Source organism: Mastigoproctus giganteus, chromosome 6 (genome assembly GCF_048544385.1).
Source record: "Mastigoproctus giganteus isolate SK-2022 chromosome 6, ASM4854438v1, whole genome shotgun sequence".
NCBI classification, from domain to species: domain Eukaryota; kingdom Metazoa; phylum Arthropoda; class Arachnida; order Uropygi; family Thelyphonidae; genus Mastigoproctus; species Mastigoproctus giganteus.
In genome coordinates this window covers 71,992,027-72,016,834 of record NC_143580.1, presented here as the reverse complement: position 1 = coordinate 72,016,834, position 24,808 = coordinate 71,992,027, and the positions used below count along the sequence as shown (strand labels likewise).

The window sequence follows — 24,808 nt, the reverse complement described above, 5'->3', positions numbered from 1 at the left end:
CGAAATACACTCCTTTGCGAATGCCCCTCTAATATAAGCACTTAGCACATAAACAGTTTGAAATGGTCATGAATTTGCAGCGCGGTGTGTTTAATTTCTTAATGGGGTTGTAATCAGTGGCGTAGCTACCATGTAGGCAGGCAAGGCAATTTCCTTCGGGCCCTTTAGGGGCCAGGCGTCTTTGGCTGTCTACGCTTTTTGCAATTTTCATTAATTAAGTAGGGGCCCGAACATGTTCTTTGCCTCCGGGCCCGAAAAAGGGTAGCTACGCTACTGGTTGTAATAACTATTCTTTGAAGTTGCATTCATGCAATATGTTAAGAGATTATAAAGATGAATGCCGTTTATTCTACTGTATGTATAAAAATGTGTGTTCAAAATGAAGCTTACCCATATAGTGCATTTTGTTTAACATAGCTTAACTATTGCTGTTTAATGTACTCGCTGCATTCGATGTAGCACCTTATCGCGTACACTGCTGTTTCTAGTTGCATAACAGCGACAGCGAACATTCGCCTGGAAAATCCGTAACTGCCAACGTCATGAAAGGACGCAGCTTCTTTGTCGTTACCATGTGATCCACACTACTACATAGTCTACTCTCTTCACGTGACCCTAAAATTGTTGTCGTCATCACCGCGGCGCTTCGAGACTGTTATAAAGCCGAGAGCAGCAGATATAACAAAGCTATCTGTGTGTAGTTCTTGGTTGTTTAAATAAGTGTGTGGTGTGGCATAGACAGTGATCTACCTCTAACATCCGTACAAAGGTAAGGGTATCATGTGTGCTTTGATATTAACAGCGCTATGCTCACTTTGAAGCATCGATTATAACCGGAAGGTCAAAGATTTTATTTGCTTGTTGACACTACCAATACGAAACACAACAATCGCCATACTTGTTTCTTAGATGTCTCAGATTTGTTGTAAAAGAATTAACAGAATTCATATTAGATACATTTAATAAGTTCTGGCAACGTTTTCATTAAGCTTCGTTAATTACTGTGATACTTAATTTTGTAAGTAGAGTTTCTTGCTGATAATGTAGTTAATATTTCATTGATACGAGACTAGTGGAAGAGACGGGGTAGTTTTTATTTCATTATAGCGGCACATTTGCAGTGATGTATGTTAATTATAACCTGAGATTGTAAATTCTTTGTTATCTAAGGTACTTTGACCGCTTACCTGTCGTTTTAAAATATCCATTTTCTATTGCAGTGCGGAATACAAGGCATGTTAGGTTGATGCATTTTACTATTAGGAGTTGAGCACGATTAAAGGCACCTTTAATTACGCTTTGCTTGTAATGGAACGCACTCACGCTCATTCCCCTTATGATTGCATCCTTCTCACTGTTTTTACGGAACTCGAGCGGTTTCTGGGGCTGTGTGAGGGCAATAATAAATTAGATCACGTATGGGGAACACTGCGAATGGCTGGCACTACTGTGACATATACTACCTGCATAATATATAATGCTGTTGAGCTTCATAACAACTATCAACTGAAGGCGGTTTCTTGATAATTTTTCTACATTACCACACATCAGAAAAATTTCAGTGAGCTTTGAACTTTTTCTTTTAACTTTATGTGCACTCCACTTTCTTCCGGTTTTGGGTGGCTAGTGCACTTGATAAGAAAGAATCTTCTTACAAATGTAAATCCTAGCTTCCGTATCAGGTTATTACGCCCCCCCCACCTCTTGGTTGACAATGAAGGATTTTTTATATAAATTATTAATTGCCTTCGTGGGTTGGGAGGAGTGCCGATCGCCCCACACCGGGTTTAAAAGACTTGAGTTCGAGTCCTGTCGATGACCTGAGGAATTTTTATGGGACTTTTTCATAACGTGGCTAAGTTAGTCTGTCTCAGACAGGGTAGCATGGTTTTTCGTCCATCAAACAGAAACTACCTCAGAACACACGCAATTTACAGACAATATACACGGTGCAATATGGCCTTAATCGCTCATGCTCCTAAAACACTATTAATCAATTAATGTTCTGTTTACGCTGTGGGAGTCCCACGTAGAGTCAGTGGAGTTTGCAAAATAGAGAGAATATATAATGAGTATTTTATTTATTTTTTAGTGAATTAACTTTTAAAATTAATTGTAAACTAATTTCTCACCGTCGTTATTTTTATTTGACATTGTGCCTATGCTTAAGTGTGAAATTTCACCAGAAATCGTAAAAAAAGTTTATTTTTTTTTTTAATTTTTATAATTAACAGGGCGAAAGGTGGCGATTTATTTCTCTGTACTTAGTCTTATATAGATGTAAAGAAAATGGACACCAACTTAACTTGAAAGCGAAATAATGTTATTGTTAACTTTTTTTTTTTTTTTTTTTTTTTTTTTTTTTTCTAAGCTGCGTACAGTACTTGTTAAATTAAAATTTTACAATAAATTATTACAGAATAACGGTTTATGATCAAAATAAAAAATAAAAGCCCTATTTAAGAGTTCTTACTGTGAGTTTTTAGCGTTAGAATCAGTTGGAACGTCGTTCCCGTTAAGTTTACTAAGTAAACGTTAAGCGTTCCGTTTTCTGCAATTTTTTTAAAAGTAAAACCGTTATTGCCTTGCGGTGATTTTTTTTTTTTGTGTCATTTATTTTAATGATTTTTGTGGATTGTTATGAAACCATCTACTTTTGCTTTCACTGATTTTCAATGAGTGTGCAGTTTCATTATATCTAATGACACTGAAATGCAGAAAGGTAAATTGCCACTTTCTTCCTATTTTAACTATTTTATATATGTATAGGTGAATAGGTTAAATAAGTGTATTAGTAGGAGTGCTGACCTGACAGCTGTAGCTACAAAATCATACACTTATTTAATCTATTTATCATATATTTCATTATGGTTGCTGGGAACTTTTGTTATTACTAGCAGTGTCCCGGATTCGTAATCCACTGTTATTTATTATTATTATTATTAGCCGTTCCGTTGTATCATTACAACCTATTATATTTTTATATATATATATATATATATATATATATATATATATATATATAATTTTTTTTTTTTTTTTTTACATCGTTATGAGACTTGCATCACTTTTAAGAGTGAGATTGAAATAAGATAAGCCATCAAGAATTGCGTATCATCCTTGGAACACTAGTTTGTTTATTGATTCACGTTGTTGTGAACAACGGAATAGCAATAGACGAAAGAATGAAACAGAATGGATAGATTACATAATTATTTAGAGTACAAAATCAGATTATACTATGTATGTAATGTCCAAGTTTGCAGAAGATACAAAGGTTGGCAGGGTTGTTAATGACAGTATGCTACTGCAACAGGATCTAGAAAAGTTGGGTGGATGGGCTGAGAAGTGGCAACTGAAGTTTTACATTGACAAATGTAAAGTTCTGCAAATGGGTAGAAGTAACCCCAGAGAAACGTACCAACTGTGTGGTACTATACTCAGGGTGGTAGAGAATTAAAGACCTGGGGATAATTGTGCAGACAGGCTGCCAGAGCAGGTCATGGGATGTTGTCAATGATACACAGGAATTTTGCTAGTAGGGAGAAGGAGATGTGATTATTCCTTTGTATAAGGCAATACTCGGGCCACACCTTGAGTATTGTGTACAGGTCTGATGTCCTCATTTTATGGAGGATGTAGAGCTTCTGGAACGGGTACAGAGAAGGGCAATGAGATTTGTAAGGGGAACGAAGAAAGGCTTCGTTACCAAGAAAGGCTTAAATTTTGAAAATTGCAGCATCTGGAGACTAGGCATCTGCGAGGTTGTTGTTATTTGGTTTTTAGGAGCATTAGCAACTAAGGCCATATTGCTCCGGGGTTATGCGGTGGTCATTTCCTGACCTTTCCGCATCCGCCGTATTTGGTGGTCACGGGCTCGAACCCCGGTCTAATCAAGAAGCATGTGCTATGCACTGCTGCTCCTGCCCACCTGGCTACGGAGGCGCCTCATCTGCGAAGTGATCTGATTGAGGTGTACAAGGCCTTGAATAGGTTGAGCAGGCATCAATGCTGATGGGACTCTTCCTCTTGCTCAGATTACGAACCTGAGGGGGCATAAATTGAAATTGAGGAAGGACAATCGTAGAATTGGATGTTCGGAAACTTGCCTTTAGCCAGCGGGTGGTTGATTGCTGTAACAAACTTTCATCTGTCGTTGTGGAAGTTGATAGCGTAAATAAATTCAAACAAGAACTGGACAAACTTTTAGAGCGAATGGTTGTGTGAAATTGGATTTTTTTTTTGGCGGATATTGTATAAGCTTGCTTTCTTGCATCATATGCCTCTGTTAATGCTAACGATCAGATATGGTATACATTTAGAAGTGTATATGAACAGGCTAAGGCACATTTTAAAACGATTGCTCAGCGAGGTTAATTGTAAGGGCAAGTGATACTAGTTAGTTTCAGTTCGAAATACACGAAAAATGTACCATAAGTTGTCGCAGTGAAGGATCCACATTAAGAATGAATTTAATTTATTTTATTGATGTAAATTTATAATGTATGCCTTGATTAGAGCTTTGTAATGGAGTAAGCGTTAAATCAACGAAAAATTCTGAAACATCGAATTGCAAAATATGGTCCTTTATGAAGAATTAAGTTTTGTTTCTGCAGTCGCAAATTTGTTTGAACGTGCACATACTAATTATGACAATTTGTCATTAAAATATAGAATCTTAAGTAGTACGGGTTTAGGCATACGCCATGCTTCGGGTTTCTCTTGAGTGTTGGGTGGGGGAGCTTGCTTTTTTTTTTCTTTTGTTAGATAAGTCTTTAATTACATAAAGGGCTTGCGGAGAGGTATGGGTAGATAAAGGTATTAGTCATCGGAATTAAAGAACTGCCAAAGTTGAAATATGATGATAGGTTTAAGTATAGAAAAGTATATATAAAAAAACTTAGAACAGTTCCAGTATTACAATAACTGTGTACCTCTCACAACGAGCTCTAAGTTTCCGTTGATCTGGTGTATCTTCGTTACGGGAAGAGGAAACAATTACCTGCTCGAGAAACAGGAAATACAGCGGTTTAAAATAGGGGAAGGTGTATAGGATGTTTGAATTTTCCTGTTTAGACTTAGTACAGCTTGACCTCGACCAAATTGGAGAGAGTCCAGATGAAGTGTATACGGCACTGTGAGAATCTTTTGTGTCTTCTTTGCCTGCATAGGAACGTTAGCCGTTTGCTGAGAAAGTAGGTCGCTGGAAGCTCAAGAGAGCCAGATATTTCCCGGGTTGGTAGTAATAACAATATAAAAGATGCAGGAAAATAAAATTCTCAGTACGTGACAGAATTATTTTTTTGTTGACATTTCAAAGTAGGCAAGTATTTAATAATAGTCCAAATGCAGTAACACTAAATGCATAACTTCATTTTGAGCAAAAAAAACAAAAAATCAGGTTTGAGAAGCAGTAGGCTTATCCCAGTCACAAGTAGTTTATAGCTGCACATTTAACTGAAATAATTTAACTACCTTTCTCCTGGACCACTAGTTGGTGATCCTTGACCGACGCTTAGTGTAAAAAGCGTTTTAAATAGACATTTCCGTGCCAGTTCATGGTTTATCAGTCACCACTATGGGCTGTGGTTCTAGCAGGTCTCTTATGACACCTTTTGTTGCCCGAGGGAACCCTTTTCGAAGTACAGTACACTGTACAGTACTGTAATGACTTTCAAACCTATGTTTCTGACGAACGTAAAAATAAACACCTTCATAAATGTTTTATTCCATTTTTATACGTATATTTCAATTCATTAAATATTAATTAAATTCGATGAATTGATTGAATCAAAAATTAAATGTTCGACAAACATGTAAATAGAATTATTTATTGTATTTATTCAGTTTTTTATCTCATGCGCAGGAAAAATTACCAAGTGTGTAATTTAAAAATATTATAAAATTACAAAAAAGAGGAGACTGGAATAACGTCAGTAAGTTTTACCTCTCGAGCATCGTTGCCAGAATCGACGTCTTAAGCTGATAAGCACAAGACGTCGCTGCTGTGGAGATTTAGAAGGGGTCGGCCGCTCAACCTTACGAAAGAACATAATGGATGGCTGGACAGTGGCTTTTCTTTTCATCGTAGATTTTTGTAGCAAGCAAGCATATCATTCACTCCTCTGTTAACTTTTAAGAATTGTTTGCTGTCAGGATCCATCTTCTCAAACCTCGCCATTGCCATATCTCTCTCTCTCTCGTGATGAAGCGTCTCGTTCTTCGTTAGACAATTCCTTCTCTTCTTCCTCTAACTCCTCCACGTCTTTGGCAACAACCTCCAACTGAATTAGTTCTGCAACCTTTACTATCCAATCTTATCTGTAACCTCTTAATATAATTCGTCGTTTTCAAACCCTTTAAAGCCTTTTAGGTTCCACGGGCATAATTTCTTCCATGCCCCATTTAAACAACTTTTAGTAATTTCCGCCCAGGCCTTCTTAATGTTTAAGATGACGTGGTAAATATTGTAAGATTTCCAAAAGTCTCAACGTAAAATGTTTCTCACCATCTACTGCAGACAATGCCTGAACAAATTTGTTGTGCGTAAATAGTATGCTTTTAAATTCGAAATAACACCCTGATCCATAGGTTGGATAAGTGAAGTCGTGTTTGGCGGTAGAAATATGACTCATGCTCAAATTGAAATCATCTAGATGCTTTGGATGTCCAGGAGCATAATCGAACAGAAGCAAAATCTTGAAAGGAACATCATTGTCTTTATTTTTGAATAATATCAATATTCTTCAACATCAATGTCTTTCATCATCATCAATATTTTTCAACCTCAGGAATGGAGCAGCATTTAAACCAATCCTCAAAGAGATATTGTTTTCTATGCTCTCTGGTTCGATCGGAAATGCACGAGTAGGCAGTGATATTAATCTCTAATCTCCCGCTGCACATTAGCCCCAAGCAAGAGCGTGGCCCTATTTTTTGAAGCCTCTAAATCTGGCATTGTCTTTTCCTCTTTGGCAATGTATGTTCGATTCGGAATTTTTTTTTTTTTTTTCCCCCGATACAGAACAGTCTCAGCAAAGTTAAAAATTTGCTGCGTTGAATAGCCGCCTATATCAATTTTTTTTTTTCAACATGTAACAAAATTTCTATGCAGCTGCAGAATTGGCACTGGCGACTTCACTGCATACTTTAATGTTTTGGAAACCAGCGCGATTCTTGAACCCATTAAACTGCCCGTTGTTTGCCACGAACTTTGCTTGGGTTCGCCGTACTTATCCTTAATATCTTCATAAATACAGTAACCCCCGCGAATAGCGGGGGTTACGTTCCTGAGAAATGTCGCGAATACTGAGTTATGGCTCACCTAGTAATAAAGGGGTTCCGTTCCAAAGTATGTAATATATAAGAAAAACTAGTCTAAAATTGTCTATGTATGTATTATACGTACCTTCATAATGACTATGTACAATGACAGTACATAGTGAAATGCAAGCATATGGCAGCGAAATGAAAATAAGAAACAATTTAATAATAAATATAATATTTATTAGAAATTTCAAACAAATCTTTCAAACCAGCGCCTTTGCTAACTAAAAAACTTATCCCGCCAGTGCTATCACCAGTTTCGCTAAAGTGTTGATAAAGGAGTTTTGCCTTTTCACGAATGATGAGTGAACTTAACGGAATTTTATTTTGATTTCGGTCTTCTATCCACAGATTTAAAGCTTTTCCATTTTTTCTAATTTAACATCACGGGTTACAGAGCAAATTTTTGAAGCAATTAGCGCGTTTTCACGGACACTACTGCGGATTTTTTCTTCCGATTTTTTGATTGATCGTACCGTTGACTCATTGATTTTATGTTTTGCCACCGAGGAGACACTTTCACCATTAGAAATTTTGTCAAATAACTCAATTTTATTCGCTAATGTCATCACCTCCTTTGATCTTTTCCCATTTCCCTTATTATTCGTAGCCATATTTTTGTACGGGTTAGAAAGAACTTGTCCACAATAAAGTCACTTTTTTTCCGTTAACACACTCGAAAAAGTCTGTTTTACACTGCAAAACGGTACTTTTGTAAGCATATCAATTTATAAATTGATAAATTTATTCAATTTATAAGCATATAAATTAAAAGCAAACGACGAAACCTTCCATGACAAGCGCATAACACATACTGAACAAGGATTAGCGAGAAACATCCACACTCGCGATTTTGTCACCCCTCTCCCCCACCCACTGAGCGCTGTTTTGACCAGGAAAGATAGTTTTAGCCACGCCCATGTTTTTTTATGGGGGAAAATATTCACGGCGCTTTAAATTTCACATTTTTTTAGGTTTCATTTTATATTAAATCAGCGATCGCGAAACCGCGAATAGCGGGGGTTTACTGTACTTCTTGCTTTTGCTTGAATGACCATCGGACTCAGTGGCACTAGCATCTGAATTTCCATCCATATTATTAATAGCTGTTCCATCTTCGATATAGCACATGAACACTGTTGATCCTTTGACATGTTCCTTTGGTATGTTCTTTTATATGCGCACTGTCCTATAAAATAGTATTCACTGTTGAAGCAGTGAGACTTAATTCCCTTGCAATAGATGACAAACACCCAGGGTCTAAGCTGGATATCATCATTCTTCTCTTGATGATTTTAGTAATCTCAATCTTATGGCAGAAGGCAGCGAGACAATTCTAGTTAATAAAACCCCAGGGGCTCACATCTGGTGAGTATGGGCTCGGCAAAGCCAGGGTCCTGAGCTGGCTATCATTGTTCTTCTCTTTCTTGGTGATTCCTTTCTACTTCTCTCTCTCTCTCTCTCTCTCTCTCTCTCTCTCTCTCTCTCTCTCTCTCTCTCTCAGGGTAACTCTTTGGGAATTTTTTTTTTTGGCTGGTGCAGCATAAGCCCCAGGCTTCCTTGTACCATGTGGCTATTAATAATAATAAACAGGAGAACTTCTTGGCTTTGCAACTGCAATATTTCTTAGGTGGAAGACTCTTCTGCATCTGGAAGCCTTGGATGTGTAATGCGGTATGGTGTATGCCAAATTACTTGAAGTTCTGTGAAATCGTGGAGGCTTGAGTCTGCTGTATCCACTGCAACTCTAGCTCCTGGCGCTGGCATTTCTGTTCTCAGCAGCTCCTGGTGCTGCTGGCTTTCCAACAGACAGTGAACAGATGTAGCTCTTTCCAATGAAGTTTGGACTTTGTCTGAAATTTAATTATGTTTCAAGCCCCTGACTGCTGAATACGGTCGATCTGCCAACCCGCACTGGACCAGCATGGCAGATTATGGTCCATTTCCCTCAGCAAGAATTGTTGAGGAGGCTTCCATCCTGCAGTGGGTTGACAATGGCTGCACTTATTATTATTTTATTTGGTGGAAGAGGGGTGACTGGTGCTGATTTAAAAAATAAATCGGTGCTGGTTGACAATCGGTGTGTCAACCAGCACCGAGTATGATAAATATGACCTTTTAGAGAGATAAATAACTTAGTACAGTGTGTAATATAGGGAATTTTTCAGCTTCCAAGGACTTGGAACGAATTACAAAAAAAAAACATGTTATTGGGTTCACATTACAATATTTTCACAATACCTCCATTCGGTGTGTCAACCAGCACAGATTCTTTTTTTTTTTTTTTTACCAGCACATTTATTATTTTTTATTATTATTGTTCTTTTATTAATTATTGTTTTTTATTTATTGTTATTTTTTTTATCTCAACGTGTCTTTCTTTTTTTATATATATAGATATATATTTTTATTTTTTTTCAACCAGCACTACAGGTTGTGGTGCTGGTTGAAATAAAATCCTGCCCATCTTTTGGCATCACTAGGTGAGTCAGTCTCTTTATAGACATTACTTGCTCTACTGTACCACGGGAACACCACCTTCCACAGGAAGGTGGTGTTCCCGTGGTGTGGACGAGTACCCAGAATCATTTGTCCAGGTTGACTATGCTTCTGGGTAGCCAAGTGGCCAGAACATAACAACAGAATACATACAAACTTACATCAACACATTTCTGGCTAATTTACAGTTATTATTAGCCATATGGTGCAAGGAAGTCTTTTTTTTTTTTTTTTTTTTTTTTTTTTGACTGGTGCAGCATAAGCCTCATGCTTCCTTGCACCATATAGCTAATAATAATAACTTTGTTATTATTATTAGTACTACTTTATACTTCGTAATCATCTTAATTTCTAAATCAATTTTGTTTTGTTTCCTGGCACTGCCAGCACTTACACCTTCCGCTGGGTCCTTTCCCTTCATTATAATACGTAAATAGGAGCGAAGACAAGTTTCTGAAAATTTGTTTTTTATATGATTGAAGATTTCAGTGAAGGGGAACAAATTTCATCATACTGGAATGTAAAAACCCACAGAATTGCAGTTATCGGGATTATCGCAAATGCAATAAGATAGTTTACTACCTGTTTATAATAGATTGCGCTAATAGGAAAGTGCAAATTGTTTTTTGGGTGTGACCTCCAGAAACGTGCTTTAGAAAAATGTCACAAAGGCATTCAAAATTAATTCCTTTAACGGGAACATATAATGATGAAAGTGTAGTGCAATTTCCATTATAAATATGACCTTTTAGAGAGATAAATAACTTAGTACAGTGTGTAATATAGGGAATTTTTCAGCTTCCAAGGACTTGGAACGAATTACAAAAAAAAAACATGTTATTGGGTTCACATTACAATATTTTCACAATACCTCCATTAACCTTACAGATGCAAAATAAGTTTCCACATTTTTTTCAGTTTGCACCGGTGGGCAAAAACTTGCATAAGTCGGGTAGTTACTGTACTTGTAGTAAGCCAGGCCTTTTAGAAGGTGTATAATTTCTTGGAAGCAGTTTTTTTTTGGTAATTCTAATTCTTATTAATGATAAGTTCAATATACCTAGGCTGGAGTTCCTTGTCATGTTTTTTTTTTTTTTTGCCAACGACTAAACTTTTTGTAAAATTGCTTTTTAAATGGTAAGAAAAGAGTCTGGACAATCTAAAGCCAATAAAATGTAAGTGAAAAAGTTATGTAATGTGAGAAACAAAAACCAGTGTTACTATGGTCTTGTATGCACCAGGAAGGAGGTTGTTAATGAACCTGTTCAACATGGCCCTGATGGTGGAAAGAAAACATTCCAGTAACCCAACCATTTAGAGGCCAATTTGATGATATTTCTAAATCCTTGTTGATATTTTAAGTACAGAGAAAAAAAATGTTATTGTAAGGATTGGTCTTTCTCCCAAGAAATTAATGTAGATAAATATCTTTTAATAAAAAGGAATAAAGCACTTAACTTTTGTGTGAGGTCTAGATATCTGTTTAGATCATAGGTTAAACTTTTGGTCATTCTGTTCTTGATAACAGAATGGCCAAATGGAACTTAATTTTCTGCTTATACCCTGGGACACTCACATAAGGTTAGATGGGTTCATCAGATAGAAATTGTAAACAACACTGTTTAGTAGTTATGTGGGCTTGAACCACAGTAAACTCAAGCATGTGCAAGTCTGTACCCATCTGGTTGACCACTTGGCTACAAGGAGACAGGGTAGCAATCACAGCAATCACCAAGGTGGTAGAAATGTACTGCAAAATTTGATTACCATCTGTATATGATTTACAATTGGAAATAAACACTTAAATTTCACAAAGATTAAGTGTTTTAGTTCTTTTAATATACTACTTGACATTTCTTGGCAGTTTTTTTATACTGTGTGCTGATTGTCAGTTATTCCAGTAATATCCAATCTACAGATATTTTAATTTTGTTATGGAATAAGTTAATGAATATCAACAACAAAAAAAAAAAAACTATTAGATATTTGCAAGCAGTGGCAAATAAGTTTTTATTCTGTAAATAACAATACACTAGACTAGACAATCAGTAGTGTCAAAATGGTGAAGGAATCATTGTTATATAGCAACAACCAAAAACCTATTACCCATTTCCTTTGCCCATCTGTCTAATCTTTAAATTTATTCAAATTTACTCACTTTAATATCAGATAAGTTTCCTGCAACCCTCCCTTCCTTCCAATTTATTTCTTTGTGTGCTGTCAAAGAAAAGAGTAAGCATGCCAGCAGCATTTAGTTTAATATACGTTTTGCAATGTTGAGTGAAGCGCATAATGTAATCTGTAAATTTAAAGGCAAAAGTTAATCAGCTTCTACTAAAGAGCCTGTAACAATGTACCTTATGTTATTTAAATGTTTGCTTGCTGATATGCAACTATCAATGTCAGCAAACAGAATATCCTTTTGTATGGAGAATTTGTTCTCAATTTGTTTGCTTTTTTTGTAGTATGTTTTGGGGAAATGTCCATTATATTAAGTAGGGGCTTGCTTAGCATAAAGTGAAAATGTCTATCAAGGATTCTTTTGCCATAACAGTGCTGTAAAGGCAATGATTCCTGAACATTAAAAATCAGACCATATGTGCTGCAATTTGCTGAACTAAAGCTTTCTTGGTAAGAGCATCCCTTTGTTCCACTCTCCAATCTCATTGCCCTTTTCTGTACTTGTTCCAGCAGCTCTACATCCTTCCTAAAATAAGACCTCCAGACGTGTATAGAGTACTCAAGATGTGGCCTGACCATTGCCTTATACAATGGTACAATCATCTCTTTATCCTTGCTAGAAAAATTTCTTCTGTATATCATTGACAAAACCCCATGAGTTGTCCCTACAGTCTGTCTGCACTGTCAGAAAACTTCATATGACTGCACAGTTACCTTCCAATCTTTCATTTTTCACTACTGAGTGTAGTATCACACAGTTAGTACCTTACTCTGGGGTTGCTACCCATATACAGTACTTTGCATTTGTCAATGTTAAATTTCAATTGCCATTTCTCAGTCCACCTGCATAACTTTTCTGGATCCTGCTGTAGTAGTATGCTGCCATTAACCACCCCGCTAACCTTGTTATGTTTTCTATATTTATCAATATCATTAATAAATATAGAAAACAACAATGGGCCCAATACCAAACCCTGGAGGACTCCATTAATCACATAAGTCCACAAAGAGCAGCATCCATCTTTTTACCACTGTCTTCTCCCACTCAATCATCCCTTTATCCATAGCAGCAACTTTCTCTTAATGCCACACTGCTGCAATTTGTACAGCAATCTTTTATGTGCAACAGTATCAAAAGCTTTTCCTGAAATCAAAGTATATGATATCAGGATTACAGTATTTTTGCATCAAGTTCCTTTGTGACCATATTGTAATATCTATTCAAATTGTTCAGACAAGATTTCCCCTTAACAAACCTGTTAGTTTAACTTCTGTTCCAGGTAAATTAATGGAGGCACTGGTTAAAGAAGCACTGCAGGATCATCTAGACAAGAATTCAGTTATAGCTCAGACGCAGCATGGTTTTGTTAAGGGCAGGTCTTGCCTGACCAATTTGATTGGATACTATGATGTAGTCACAAAAGAACTGGATGCAGGGAATAACTTTGATATTATATATTTGGATCTTAGAAAGGCTTTTGATACTGTTGCACATGGAAGACTGCTGCACAAATTGGAGCAGTGTGGCATTGGAGGCAAATTGCTGCTATGGATAAGGGGATGGTTGAGTGGCAGAAGACAGAGAGTGGTAATCAATGGACACTGCTCAACGTGGACTAATGTTATTAGTGGAGTTCCTCAAGGTTCAGTGTTGGGTCCATTGTTGTTTTTGGTGTTTATGAATTATATTGATGATGGGATATCAAGTTTAATGTCTAAGTTTGCAGATGATACAAAGGTTGGCAGGGTCGTTAAGGACACTACTGACGCTATGCTGCTGCAACAGGATCTGGAAAGGTTGAACAGATGGGCTGAGAGGTGGCAAATGTAGTTTAACATTGACAAATGTAAAGTACTACATATGGGTAACAGTAACCCCAGAGCAATGTATCAACTCTGTGGTACTACACTGACAGTGGTGGAGAATGAAAAGGACCTGGGGGTAATTGTGCAGGCAGATATGAAGTTCTCTGAGCAGTGCAGACGAGCTGCAAGAGTAGCTCATGGTGTCTTGTCAATGATATACAGGAATTTTTCTAGCAGGGATAAGGAGGTGATTATTCCCTTGTATAAGGCAATGGTTAGGCCACATCTTGAGTACTGTATACAGGTCTGGAGGCCTCATTTCAAGAAGAATGTAGAGCTGCTGGAATGGGTACAGAGAAGGGCAACAAGATTAGTAAATGGAACAAAGGGTTGCTCTTACGAAGAAAGGCTTAAGTTTTGCAAATTACAGAGTCTGGAGACTAGGCACCGGCGAGGTGATCTGATAGAGGTGTATAAGGCTTTGAATGGTTTGAGCATGCTCAATGCCAATGGGATTCTTCATCTTTCTCAGAATAATCACCTCAGAGGGCATAAATTCAAATTGAGGAAGGACGGATGTCGGATAGACGTGCGGAAATTTGCCTTTGGCCAGCGGGTGGTTGGTTGGTGGAACCGACTTCCATCACTTGTTGTTGAAGTTGATAGCCTAAACAAATTTAAAGCTCAACTGGACAGGTATTTCGAACGAACGGAGGGGTGAAATGGGAGAGGTGTGCGTTTTTTTGGCTGATGCTGAATAAGCTTGCTTTCTTGCATCATATGCCTCTACTAATGCTAATGCTAATAATGTGTCTGAAGTATAATTGCAGCCTTGTCTGGATGATCCTACATTACTTCTTTAACCCGTGACTCCATTATTTTCCCTGGAACAAAGTTTAACTAACAGGTCTGTAATTACTTGTATCTCCTCTTTGTGAATTGGAGATACATTTGCACATCTCTGGTCTGTGGGGGACCTTCCCTGAATCCAAGAATGCTCTCATAATTATGGCTATGGGTTTGCTGCCTCACTTCATATATAATTGGGTAGATCCTATCCACTCCAGGTACCTTTCTTATGTTTAACTTCAACCATTTTTCCCTTCCACTTTCCTCTCAGTTATTACAAAATCGTTTAGCTCGCTGTTAGTTTGTTAAACTTGTGGTAGCCACTTTTCTAAATAATTCCTCATGTGTGAATGTAGATGCAAAATACTCATTCAGTTTGTCAGCAAGTTGAGCAAGATCATGAACAGTTGAACCATGTCACTAGACATGTTGGTGCACTATGGCTATAGATGCTGATATGCCAGAAAAATCCCTAATCAACCAACCAACTAGAAAAATATGAAAAATATATTTGGTGAAACAATTAATAAGTAAGAGTTATTTTCACTGCAGGGTTTGCTTATGTGAATAAGCTTTGAAAATTATTTAGGCTCAACAGATAACCTTATCTTCATCTTTTTGGCCTTCTTGAGGACTCACTTGGACTTGCACACACACACACCCACACGTGTGTGAGTGTATGTGTGTGTGACATATTATAATAAAAAAATGTAATAAAATAATTTTCTCATTTTTTTTTCACACATAAGTGTGTGCGTGTGTGTGTGTGTGTGTGTTGAAGGGGTCCGTAGATCTCAGTAGTTTGGGAACCACTGCTCCAGAAAAATATATACGAAGTAGTTCCACTTCCCTGCAAGATTATTTTTGATGCTATCTTGACTGAACAGTTGGGGCAGAAATAATCTTCATACCATTTTTGAGAAACTCTGTAACCAAAAACTTTGGTTTTCCAAAGAACAGTCAACCTAAACTTCAAGTTTAATGGAGTGGTAATGTAGCATTGCTTAAGTTTTAAAATCTTCTGTAGCATTCCTTCCTGGGAAAAGTGTTAAGCAGTCATTAGATTTCTTAAATCTTGGCACATACTCCTTGGTAAATGAATCTTAAGTATTTTTTTTAATAAATTGGTTTCATCCATGTTAAATTTGTATGGGACTGGATATTTTGTTTTTGAGTGACCTCAGCATAATGAGTTATCATTGACTGTTTGTTGGATGTATAAAGGAAGAAGATTTTGGTTGTAATTTGTTATGGATGTACAAGTATACATGAAAAGACAGCAATCAGGGTAGCATAAGTAGAGGGATATTTGTATGATTAACTGGGTTCTCAGCTATTTATTTCTAAATAGCTTATCAACATTGTCTTGCTTCTTTGTGGAGAAGTGACCTGAATTTATACAATACATGCATAAATATTTAAGTGCAAAATCTATTAGAATTGATTACTATATACCTCCACTGTTTTTCCTCTGCCATCCCAATACTTTTTTGCTTATAAGCATTAATTATTTTGGTTTTATAGTAATGAATTCAACAGCTAGTTCAACTTACAAACTTTTTTTTTTTCCTCTTATCCTTCTTGAAAAAATGTATATACAGTATTATTTAATCCTTTGGCAATTGCAAGATGTACTTTTGACATTTTTTCTTTTTCTCTCTCTTTTTTTTTTTTTCACTTTAAAACCACTTGGTCACCCAGCTGTAACTTGTACTTTTCCAAGAAAATACTTTTTTTTCCAGAAAATTCTCTCAAACTATTTAACATGGTTCTTTTCAACACAGTTCTCTTTAAATGTGGGATTGCTATTTAATTAACTTTCTAGTTTGACCCAGTGTTAATTTATACTTCTGTAATATTATTAATTTATGAAATGCACATATACAGGATAGCTGAATAAATGACTTTATATTTTATTTGTATTTTATGTCTATAATTGACAAAATAATTAAGGATTGCACAATTTCCTTTTCAGGAACGCTCAAAAGGCAGTCAAACTCTGACTTCTGCCTTACTGCAGCCATTTATTTGCACTCATTTGAGAGTCTGAGCAACAAACCAAATCCCTCAATTTTGGAAATTGAGTTGGCAGTTAATCACTTTCCTAAGGAAATGCTAACTATAGAGGGATTGAGAAATAATTATAACTCATGTTTTACGTGAGTATGTTTGATAAAATATTTATTTAGCAAGTGGTGTTTTTTTTTTTTTTAACAATTTCTCTTAAATATGGGGATTGCTATTTAATTAACTTTCTAGTTTGACCCACTGTTAATTTATACTTCTGTAATATTATTAATTTATGAAATGCACATACACAGGATAGCTGACTCTAGTTTGAATTTTTGTATATCTATTGAAGTATTTTACTTGTAGCATTGATTTTGGATATCTGAGTTAGTTATAACTTAAAGCTAAGTATAATAACTTATTTACACTTATGCAGTATACAAATGAAGAATAAAACTACCAGAGTGTTTTTGTTTTACAAAAACAGATTTCCTCAATCTGAGGGGGAACCACACTTAAATATACATAAATTCTCCAAAAGCCTTGCAGAGCCTCTTAGCCTTCAGAGAATCCACAAGGCTTTCTACCATCTAGTCCCTCCTATCATGCCTGGGCAGTATTGCAGATAAATGCATTCTGACCTAACTCATGACTTGTTTTTAGTATGGTCTTATTTACAAAACAAATCTTTAGATCATGTATTAGTTGCTGTACGAAAATAATGCACTTGCCCCACCAAAATAAACTAATGTTTCTTTACTATCTTTCATCTCAATTTTAAACTTACCCATGGTACTAGGTACTATAGGTTCTAGTTTTTGGCTTCATTAAAAAATAATGAAAATATTCATAATAATTAACTTTACAATTATTTTATTTATTTTTCTAAGTTTTTGCAGAGAAACGGAACATGAACAGTTTCCAGGTTCAGCTCTATTCCTTTTGGATTAGAAAACTCTTGCTTGCTGCATTTTGGCAAAGACAGCAAGAATTAAAATTCTTCTGTTCTCTCACAGAGGGGAGGGAATGTACTTGACAAAGACCAGACAAAACTGTATACCCTAAAATGTCACCTGCTATCCTGACCCAAACAAAAGTGTTTAAAATTTGTGCAGATTGTTAATCAGATGAAACTACAATTGCAGTTCACAGTAGCTTTGAAACTAGGAGATACTGAAATTGGGAGGAGGAAGGAGGAGGGTAAGTGTAATGTGAAGCTCCCCTAATGGGTATTACTCCAGTTATGTGATTGATGCATTGCTAGAAATTATCAGTTAAGGTAAACCCATATCTCAAGTCATTTTTCATATAGACAATAAAGAAATAAGTCTGGGTTACATTCTGGATAAGACTACTGGACTTTTTTTGCATGAATGTACTTTGGGTTATGACAACAAAAGCAAACTTAATATGATATAATTAGAGAACACAACAGTAGCCAGTAACAGACATGCAAACAGTTCATTAGTCTTTTCATTTGCACCATGCACATTAGCATGTGCTTTCCTTATCTAAAAAAAAAGGATGGTATCTGATGATTAAGAAAATTCATTTGATTACATAATTACATTATGCTGCAACTGAGAAATATGTTAGCTGATTCCCTCTCGGAGATATGTCTGTGAAAAGAATTTTCTACATACATTTGATGTTTCACTTTTCTTTTTTTTATACTGTGCCTCTGAGAGTAATTACTGTATTGTTTCTCTTATCCCCCCCAGTTAGGGGGTATAAGAGTAACAGTACACCTACAGTAATTACTCTCAGGTAAGTCTTATTTATAAAAATGAAATCTGTAACTGAATGCACAGCAGAAGAGAATAGAGTAGCTCAGTGGTTTCCAAACTTTATGTAACAGAACTTGTAATTTAATATCTTTATTGTACTCAACTTCTTCACTTTCACTATACAATTGCATTCTTATCTGTGGTGGGGGTATTCCCCATAGTTTTCAAACCACTTCACTAGTGGATTCCTCAGAGATGTGAATGTTTTAATTTTGCTAGTTTGTGTTAAGAACTTGGGATATAAACATGGTATTGTTTACAGTCCACTTATATATGCCTCACTAGATTTTGAAATAAAAAGAATCCAAGGGCTGTTCCATGCTTGAAAATTACAGTTGAAGTCAATAACTTATTTCTGACATGAATAAGAACTAAACAGTAACAGGTGTTTGGATGGTTACTAAGTACAGGTGGTATGAAATTAATAATAATAAAAGACAAGAAAAAGCAAAACAGGTTCACTGCACTGTGCGCCCCCCCCCTACTGATCTAACCTGAAGTGTATTTCTAAGCCATATTCTATAACCTGAACTTAGTGTGAGTTTGCATTATCACATGCATAGGCTCAGAAACCTAGCATTTCTTTAATTATGTTGAATGATGGTTTGAAAAGAATGCATTTTAAACAAGTGACAAACATCTGAAATAAAAATAATATTGACTCTGGGCAAAACAAATTTTGATACAGTGATTACAACAATAACATAGTACTAACATGCATAAACAGATTAGCTTGCACATAATATTATATACTACACACAGCAGACCTCTTCTGTGTTTAAGAATAAACTTAATACTATATATCTTGAAGACTACTTTGCAAAAACTTCAAAAAATTTTTGAAGTGCAAGAACTTGGATCTGAGATGTATTTCGTTTGTGGCAACATTATTTGTTTAAAAAAGTTTTCAAATTTAACTTATTTAGTTTTCAAATAATTAAATCAGTGGCCTGCTTGCATCGAAGTTTGAACTTTTTTCTAAGTTTCTTTCAACTTCTTTTTGAAAGACTGCTCTTTTCTTTACTTTAAATAAACGGAGAAATAAAGAGATGTTTCTGTAAGTGCTTAAATAGTTTTTCTATCCTGTACTCTTGAATTATATTGAGAAATGCATCCAAGGTTACTGTTGAGACTACTTGAAATCAGTGTGAAAGCTTGTTTCATTTCATCAGACTTTCTTCTGCTTTTGGAAGGGAAACATTTTTTTCTTGGGCTTGTGAATAATGCATTAATAACAGTATGTATATCTATCTCGCTAAAGCTCAAGACATTTCACTAGAATTAACATTTGAAAAAGTTACAAACAAATGCAAGAACTGCAGGCTAACTAATCATACAGATATTTAAGTTTCAAAATTCTGTTTTTTTAAAATTGCTTGCACACTTTGAAACACCTCGCGCCCCCCCCTTTTCTTTTTCTCTCACTAACAGTAGTACCAATCAGCTATAGCAGTGATTGAAGACTGAAGCTTGTATGTATTCACTGTTTTGCAGGTTATTATAACATGCATGTTTATAAAAAAGGAAATAATTTTACAAACACTTTATGGCTAAAATATAACTATTCAATCAACATAATTAAAAAGTAAGTTTCTTATTCTACAATATTGCAAAAATTCATGGGGGTTTAAAAGCACCTAAAACTTGCTTCAAACTAAACAAAAAGAGACCAAGTATTTTTAATCTTCACTTCTTAGTTCAAAGAGTTGTTTTTTTTTTTTTTTTTTTTTTTATAAAACAATTGTGATTGTATTACAATGGAAAATGGCAATTCTTTGAAAAGTACAGTCATAACATATATCCAAAACTCTGTTTTAACCAGTTGCATTATGTAGATGTATCATTATATGCAGTCTGTTTGAGAGGGTGCATACATGTACCATAATTTTTGGAATGTTCAGGAGTGACTCTTAATATTCATTTAAAAATAATGGTTAGAAAGTAAAATCTGGAATTTATAGCTAAAAGCAAACACTTATGTTCTGAGTTGTAAATCAGAACAAACAAACTTTCATCAAGAGTATATTCTGCATACATAAACTAACCTCATAAGCAAAGAACAAATAAAACTGTGTACCAAGTCCATAAACAAGCAGAACCAGCCCCAGGTCTATCAGTGTCCTGTGTGAGATTTTTTGGTGTGCCCTCTAAAACTTGAAATTTACAGTAAATAAGTGAATTTTTGGGGCATTTTGCACCCCCTAAATTTTGACACCCTGTTTAGGAGAAAGCTCAATTGTGGCATAAGCTGGCCTTGTAAACAAGAACTAAGCATTGCTGCAAATAGCACAGAGTTCAGTCAGTGGGCTGATATTGAGCAGTTGTCAGTTTCATGAGCCTTTGCTTTTACAGCATTTGTTTACTGACTGCTCAAGAATGAGTGCATATGTACATCACTTTTATGTTGTTTGATGCTTACGTGTCGGATGCAGAAAATGTGTTAATCCTAACCTTCAAGTCTTGGGCTGCTTGTGACTGTTTTCCATGTGGGATGGGGCACCACTGGATATTGGTTTTCCAGTAACATGGCTACTTTGTTGATAGCTTTCAAAATTACAACATGATTGCCTATTGCAAGTGGTGATTCTATGGTTTTTCATAGGGAAGATGTATTTTACACAAACGCCATACCAGACACTCCATTGACAAAAACAATTTTGTTTAATATTTTGAAATATCAAACAAAATAACTACAAAACTTAAAAATAGGCAGAAGCCATTATAGATGGCAATTTATCTGACTATGTCAGAAAAATGACTACTTCAGTTAGCTTTTTTTGAACATGCTTACTTTGAGTACAACTGGGCAAAAATGCTACACAAGCAGCTTGTAAGATATGCACAGCATTTCGAGAAGATAGTGAGTGACTGCACATCCCAAACATAGTTGTAAAAATTTAAACAGGTGATGAGTCGCTTGCTAATGCAACCTGTGAAGGACAACAGACTGCCATTACTTTCAACAAATGAAGGCTGCTGCTGAGTCGTATTGAAACCAGACATGACAAGTGCCTGCAGAAAGATTCAGTATGAGTGACAGAATTTCTTTTTTTTTCCCTTGCATTGACTGGGAAAAGTGTACAAAACTGAGAAAATGAGTCTCATAAACTTGCAGCTGACAACAAACTCCAAAAATAAATTTCCTTGTTGCTGGTCTTGTATTACATTGGTTTATTTTTGGACCAGTTGTTGGTGTGTGGTGATAAATGGCTAATGTCAGTGATACTAAATGATCACATTGGTTATCATTCTGTGAACCTGTACCACACACATGTATTGAAGGCCCCACTTCATCAACAGAAGATTTTGCTTGTCTGATGAATACAGCTGCTATCATCCATTATTGAGCTTCTTTTCTGAATAAAATGTTTCGGTTCATTTTCTTTAATGTATGTTTTAGTTTTATTCTAAAAATTTGCATAAACTTTTTGGGTCATTTAATGCATTACCATTTCTGATAAACACAACAACATTTGATATTGGTATCTTTAGTCCTGAAGTGCTTTTAATCATTTTGAATATAATAATTCCCTAGGCAATTTAAGTATTTTTTCCTGTTTTGTACAACTTGTCATATAAAATGCTAATTACTTCGGTTTTTATTGTTACAGATGTGGAGTGAGTTGGTATGCAGATCATGTATCATTAGATTGCTTTGAATGTGGAGGTTATGCATTACAACGTCCTTGTCCTGAATGTGATGGTCAGTGTAGTGGAATATGGAGGAGAAAAATAGATGAGGTAAATAATTTCCTTTATTTTTTAGCATCAGTAAATATCCACTGTATTTTATTAACAGTGGAAGACTAAGTGTGAATTAAGCAAACTGTATTCTAAAAAAATGTTTATAACAGTCTTCAAACGGATTTTTAGAATGGAATTTTAAAAAACATATTCCATACCTATGTTTGCTGCCTCCTATATTTGAGAAAGCCTATTCAATGTGCTGTAATTTTTGGAATGTTGAGAAACAGCAACATTTCTGAAAATTCATAAATAATGGTTGAAAAGTCTAGAATTCATAGCTAAAAGCAAATACTTACTTTTGGATCGAGTGCTGTAAATCAGAACAAAACTCAACTCAATTTTATTAAAACTTTATTCTCTGTACATTAACTCATCTCAATATAAGAAAATTACAAATAGAATACGTACACAGCTATAAACAAAAATGAATCTGATGCTAATAGCCTAGAACTCAATCACTGTGCTGACAGAATTGAGCAGTTCATTTACTTGTACAACACTCATATATTGACTGTTTAAGAATGACCACCTGTATGTGTTATGTCACAGCACTTGGGTTACTGTTGAATGCTTGTGTTAATGCAATGAATGTGTTAAACAAGTTTGCAGATGATAGTGGTTGGCAGGGTGATTAATGACTGTATGCTATTGCAACAGGATCTAGAAAAGTTAGGCAGATGGGCTGAGAAGTGGCAGCTGAAGTTTAACATTGACGAATGCAAAGTACTGCATATGGGTAGCAGTAACAGAAGAGAAACTTACCAACTGTGGTATTACACTCAGAAGTAGAGAATGAAAAAGACCTGGGGGTAATTGTGCAGTTGGATATGAAGTTACTTTGAGCAGTGCAGATGGGCTGCAAGAGCAGGTCATGGAGTCTTGTCAGTGATATATATAGGAATTTTGCTAGCAGAGATAAGGAAGTGATTATCCCTTTGTATAAGGCAATGGTTAGGTGACACCTTGGCTACTGAGTACGGGTCTAGAGGCCTCATTTTAGAAAAGATCTAGAGTTGCTAGAATGAGTACAAAGAAGGGCAACAAGATTGAGAGGAATGAATGCGTGCTCTATATAAGAAATATTGTCACATCCGAAAGAGCTGGAACTAAAATATTTAATAGGTGGAAATACATAACTATTATTTTAGTTCCTGCTCTTCCAGATGTGACAATTTTTTTTTTTTTTTTTTTTTTTTTTTTTTATATATATATTATGGAACCCAAAGAAAAACCCCTTTTCCTAAATAAAAAGGGGTGCTCTTACCAAGAAAGGCTTAAGTTCTGCCAGTTGCAATATCTGGAGACTAGGTACCTGCCAGGTGATCTGATTGAGGTGTATAAGGCCTTGAATGGTTTGAGCAGGTTCAATGCTGATGGAATTCTTCTGCTTGCTCAGATTATGAACCTGAGATGGCATAGATTCAAGTTGAGGAAAGACAGTTGCAGAATAGATGTGCAGAAATTTGTCTTTAGCCAGTGGGTAGTTGATTGCTGGAACAGACTTCCATCTGTTGTGGAAGTTGATAGCTGAAATAAGTTTAAGGCTCTACTAGACAGACATTTGGAATGACTTGGATGGGTGAATTAGGAAGGGTGGTTTCTTTTTTTTTTTGCTGACAAGCTTGCTTTCTTGTATCCATATGCCTCAACTAATGCTAATTCTAGTGGCTTTCTATTTTTGTATGATTTTTTTGACCTAACAGAGAAATTATTTATTTTTCCCCCCTTTAATGTAGAAAGGAGACTTTCTGATGAGCCAAAGTTGAAGCTTTTCTGATGAAGTAACTGGGATGTTAAAAACTGTGCAGAGTGCTGTGTTGGGATGAATCTTGCATATTTCATTCAGTTAAGCTGAAAGATATTTTTACAATTGTGCTGGGTGTAGAATCCTAACAAAGCATACAGAGTTTTGTACATTTGTTACTAATATCTCACAAACCCTCAAATTTCAAACATGCTTCTGAGAATTTTATGATGGTGAAAAAAACTTGTACAATTAATTTGCATTCTGATATACAATGCAAAATTATAAAAATCCCAAGTGAGTTTTTTTTTGAGATTCAAAAAAGTTAACACTTGAACATTTGTATCAATGCTAACATTTTAAGGAAACAAATGCTAAATAGCAATGCATTGCAGTGTTGTTACAGCCATTTTCATATCTTCATATAGTCTTAATTCTGAATCTTGATTTTTCAAATTTTTTTTAATTTCCAAAATTGCTGAAAAATTGTTGGATGCAGTTAGTGCTGAATTTTTATTTTTAATGGAGCATTAGCAGCATATGTGGTCTGTACATGGGTGTTCAGTCAGTTTGCATGTTTCAAGCTGAACAATCCAGAATAATTAAATGTAATGGGGAACTTTACTGTGCCTGCTTGAAATTGACTATCCCTGGTTGAAGACACTGTTTAAAATTCCTGTGATCTCTAATGGGATTTGAACCCAGATCTCTACAAATCAGTGACAAGTAGTGAAACCTGTGTACTGTCATGGATGCAGTTAGCTTTATTTTATTTATTTTTTTTTTTTACAATTTCACACATTGTAAATAATCACTTACCTGACTTGCTCATGTATAGTACAATACTTTCAGATTATAG

General features: G+C 35.6%; 1 protein-coding gene across 1 annotated transcript in view; it reads left to right on the top strand.

The window, feature by feature from the left end:
- Nucleotides 1-654: 654 nt before the first annotated feature.
- LOC150084406 (protein pinocchio-like) overlaps nt 655-24,808 on the top strand; it is a 32,703-nt gene continuing 8,549 nt past the window's right edge. The window contains exons 1-3 of the mRNA XM_090375210.1: nt 655-769; nt 16,637-16,820; nt 22,070-22,199. Coding sequence (XP_090231336.1) covers nt 16,774-16,820; nt 22,070-22,199 — 177 coding nt within the window. The 5' untranslated portion in view covers nt 655-769; nt 16,637-16,773. The remainder of the gene's footprint in view (nt 770-16,636; nt 16,821-22,069; nt 22,200-24,808) is intronic.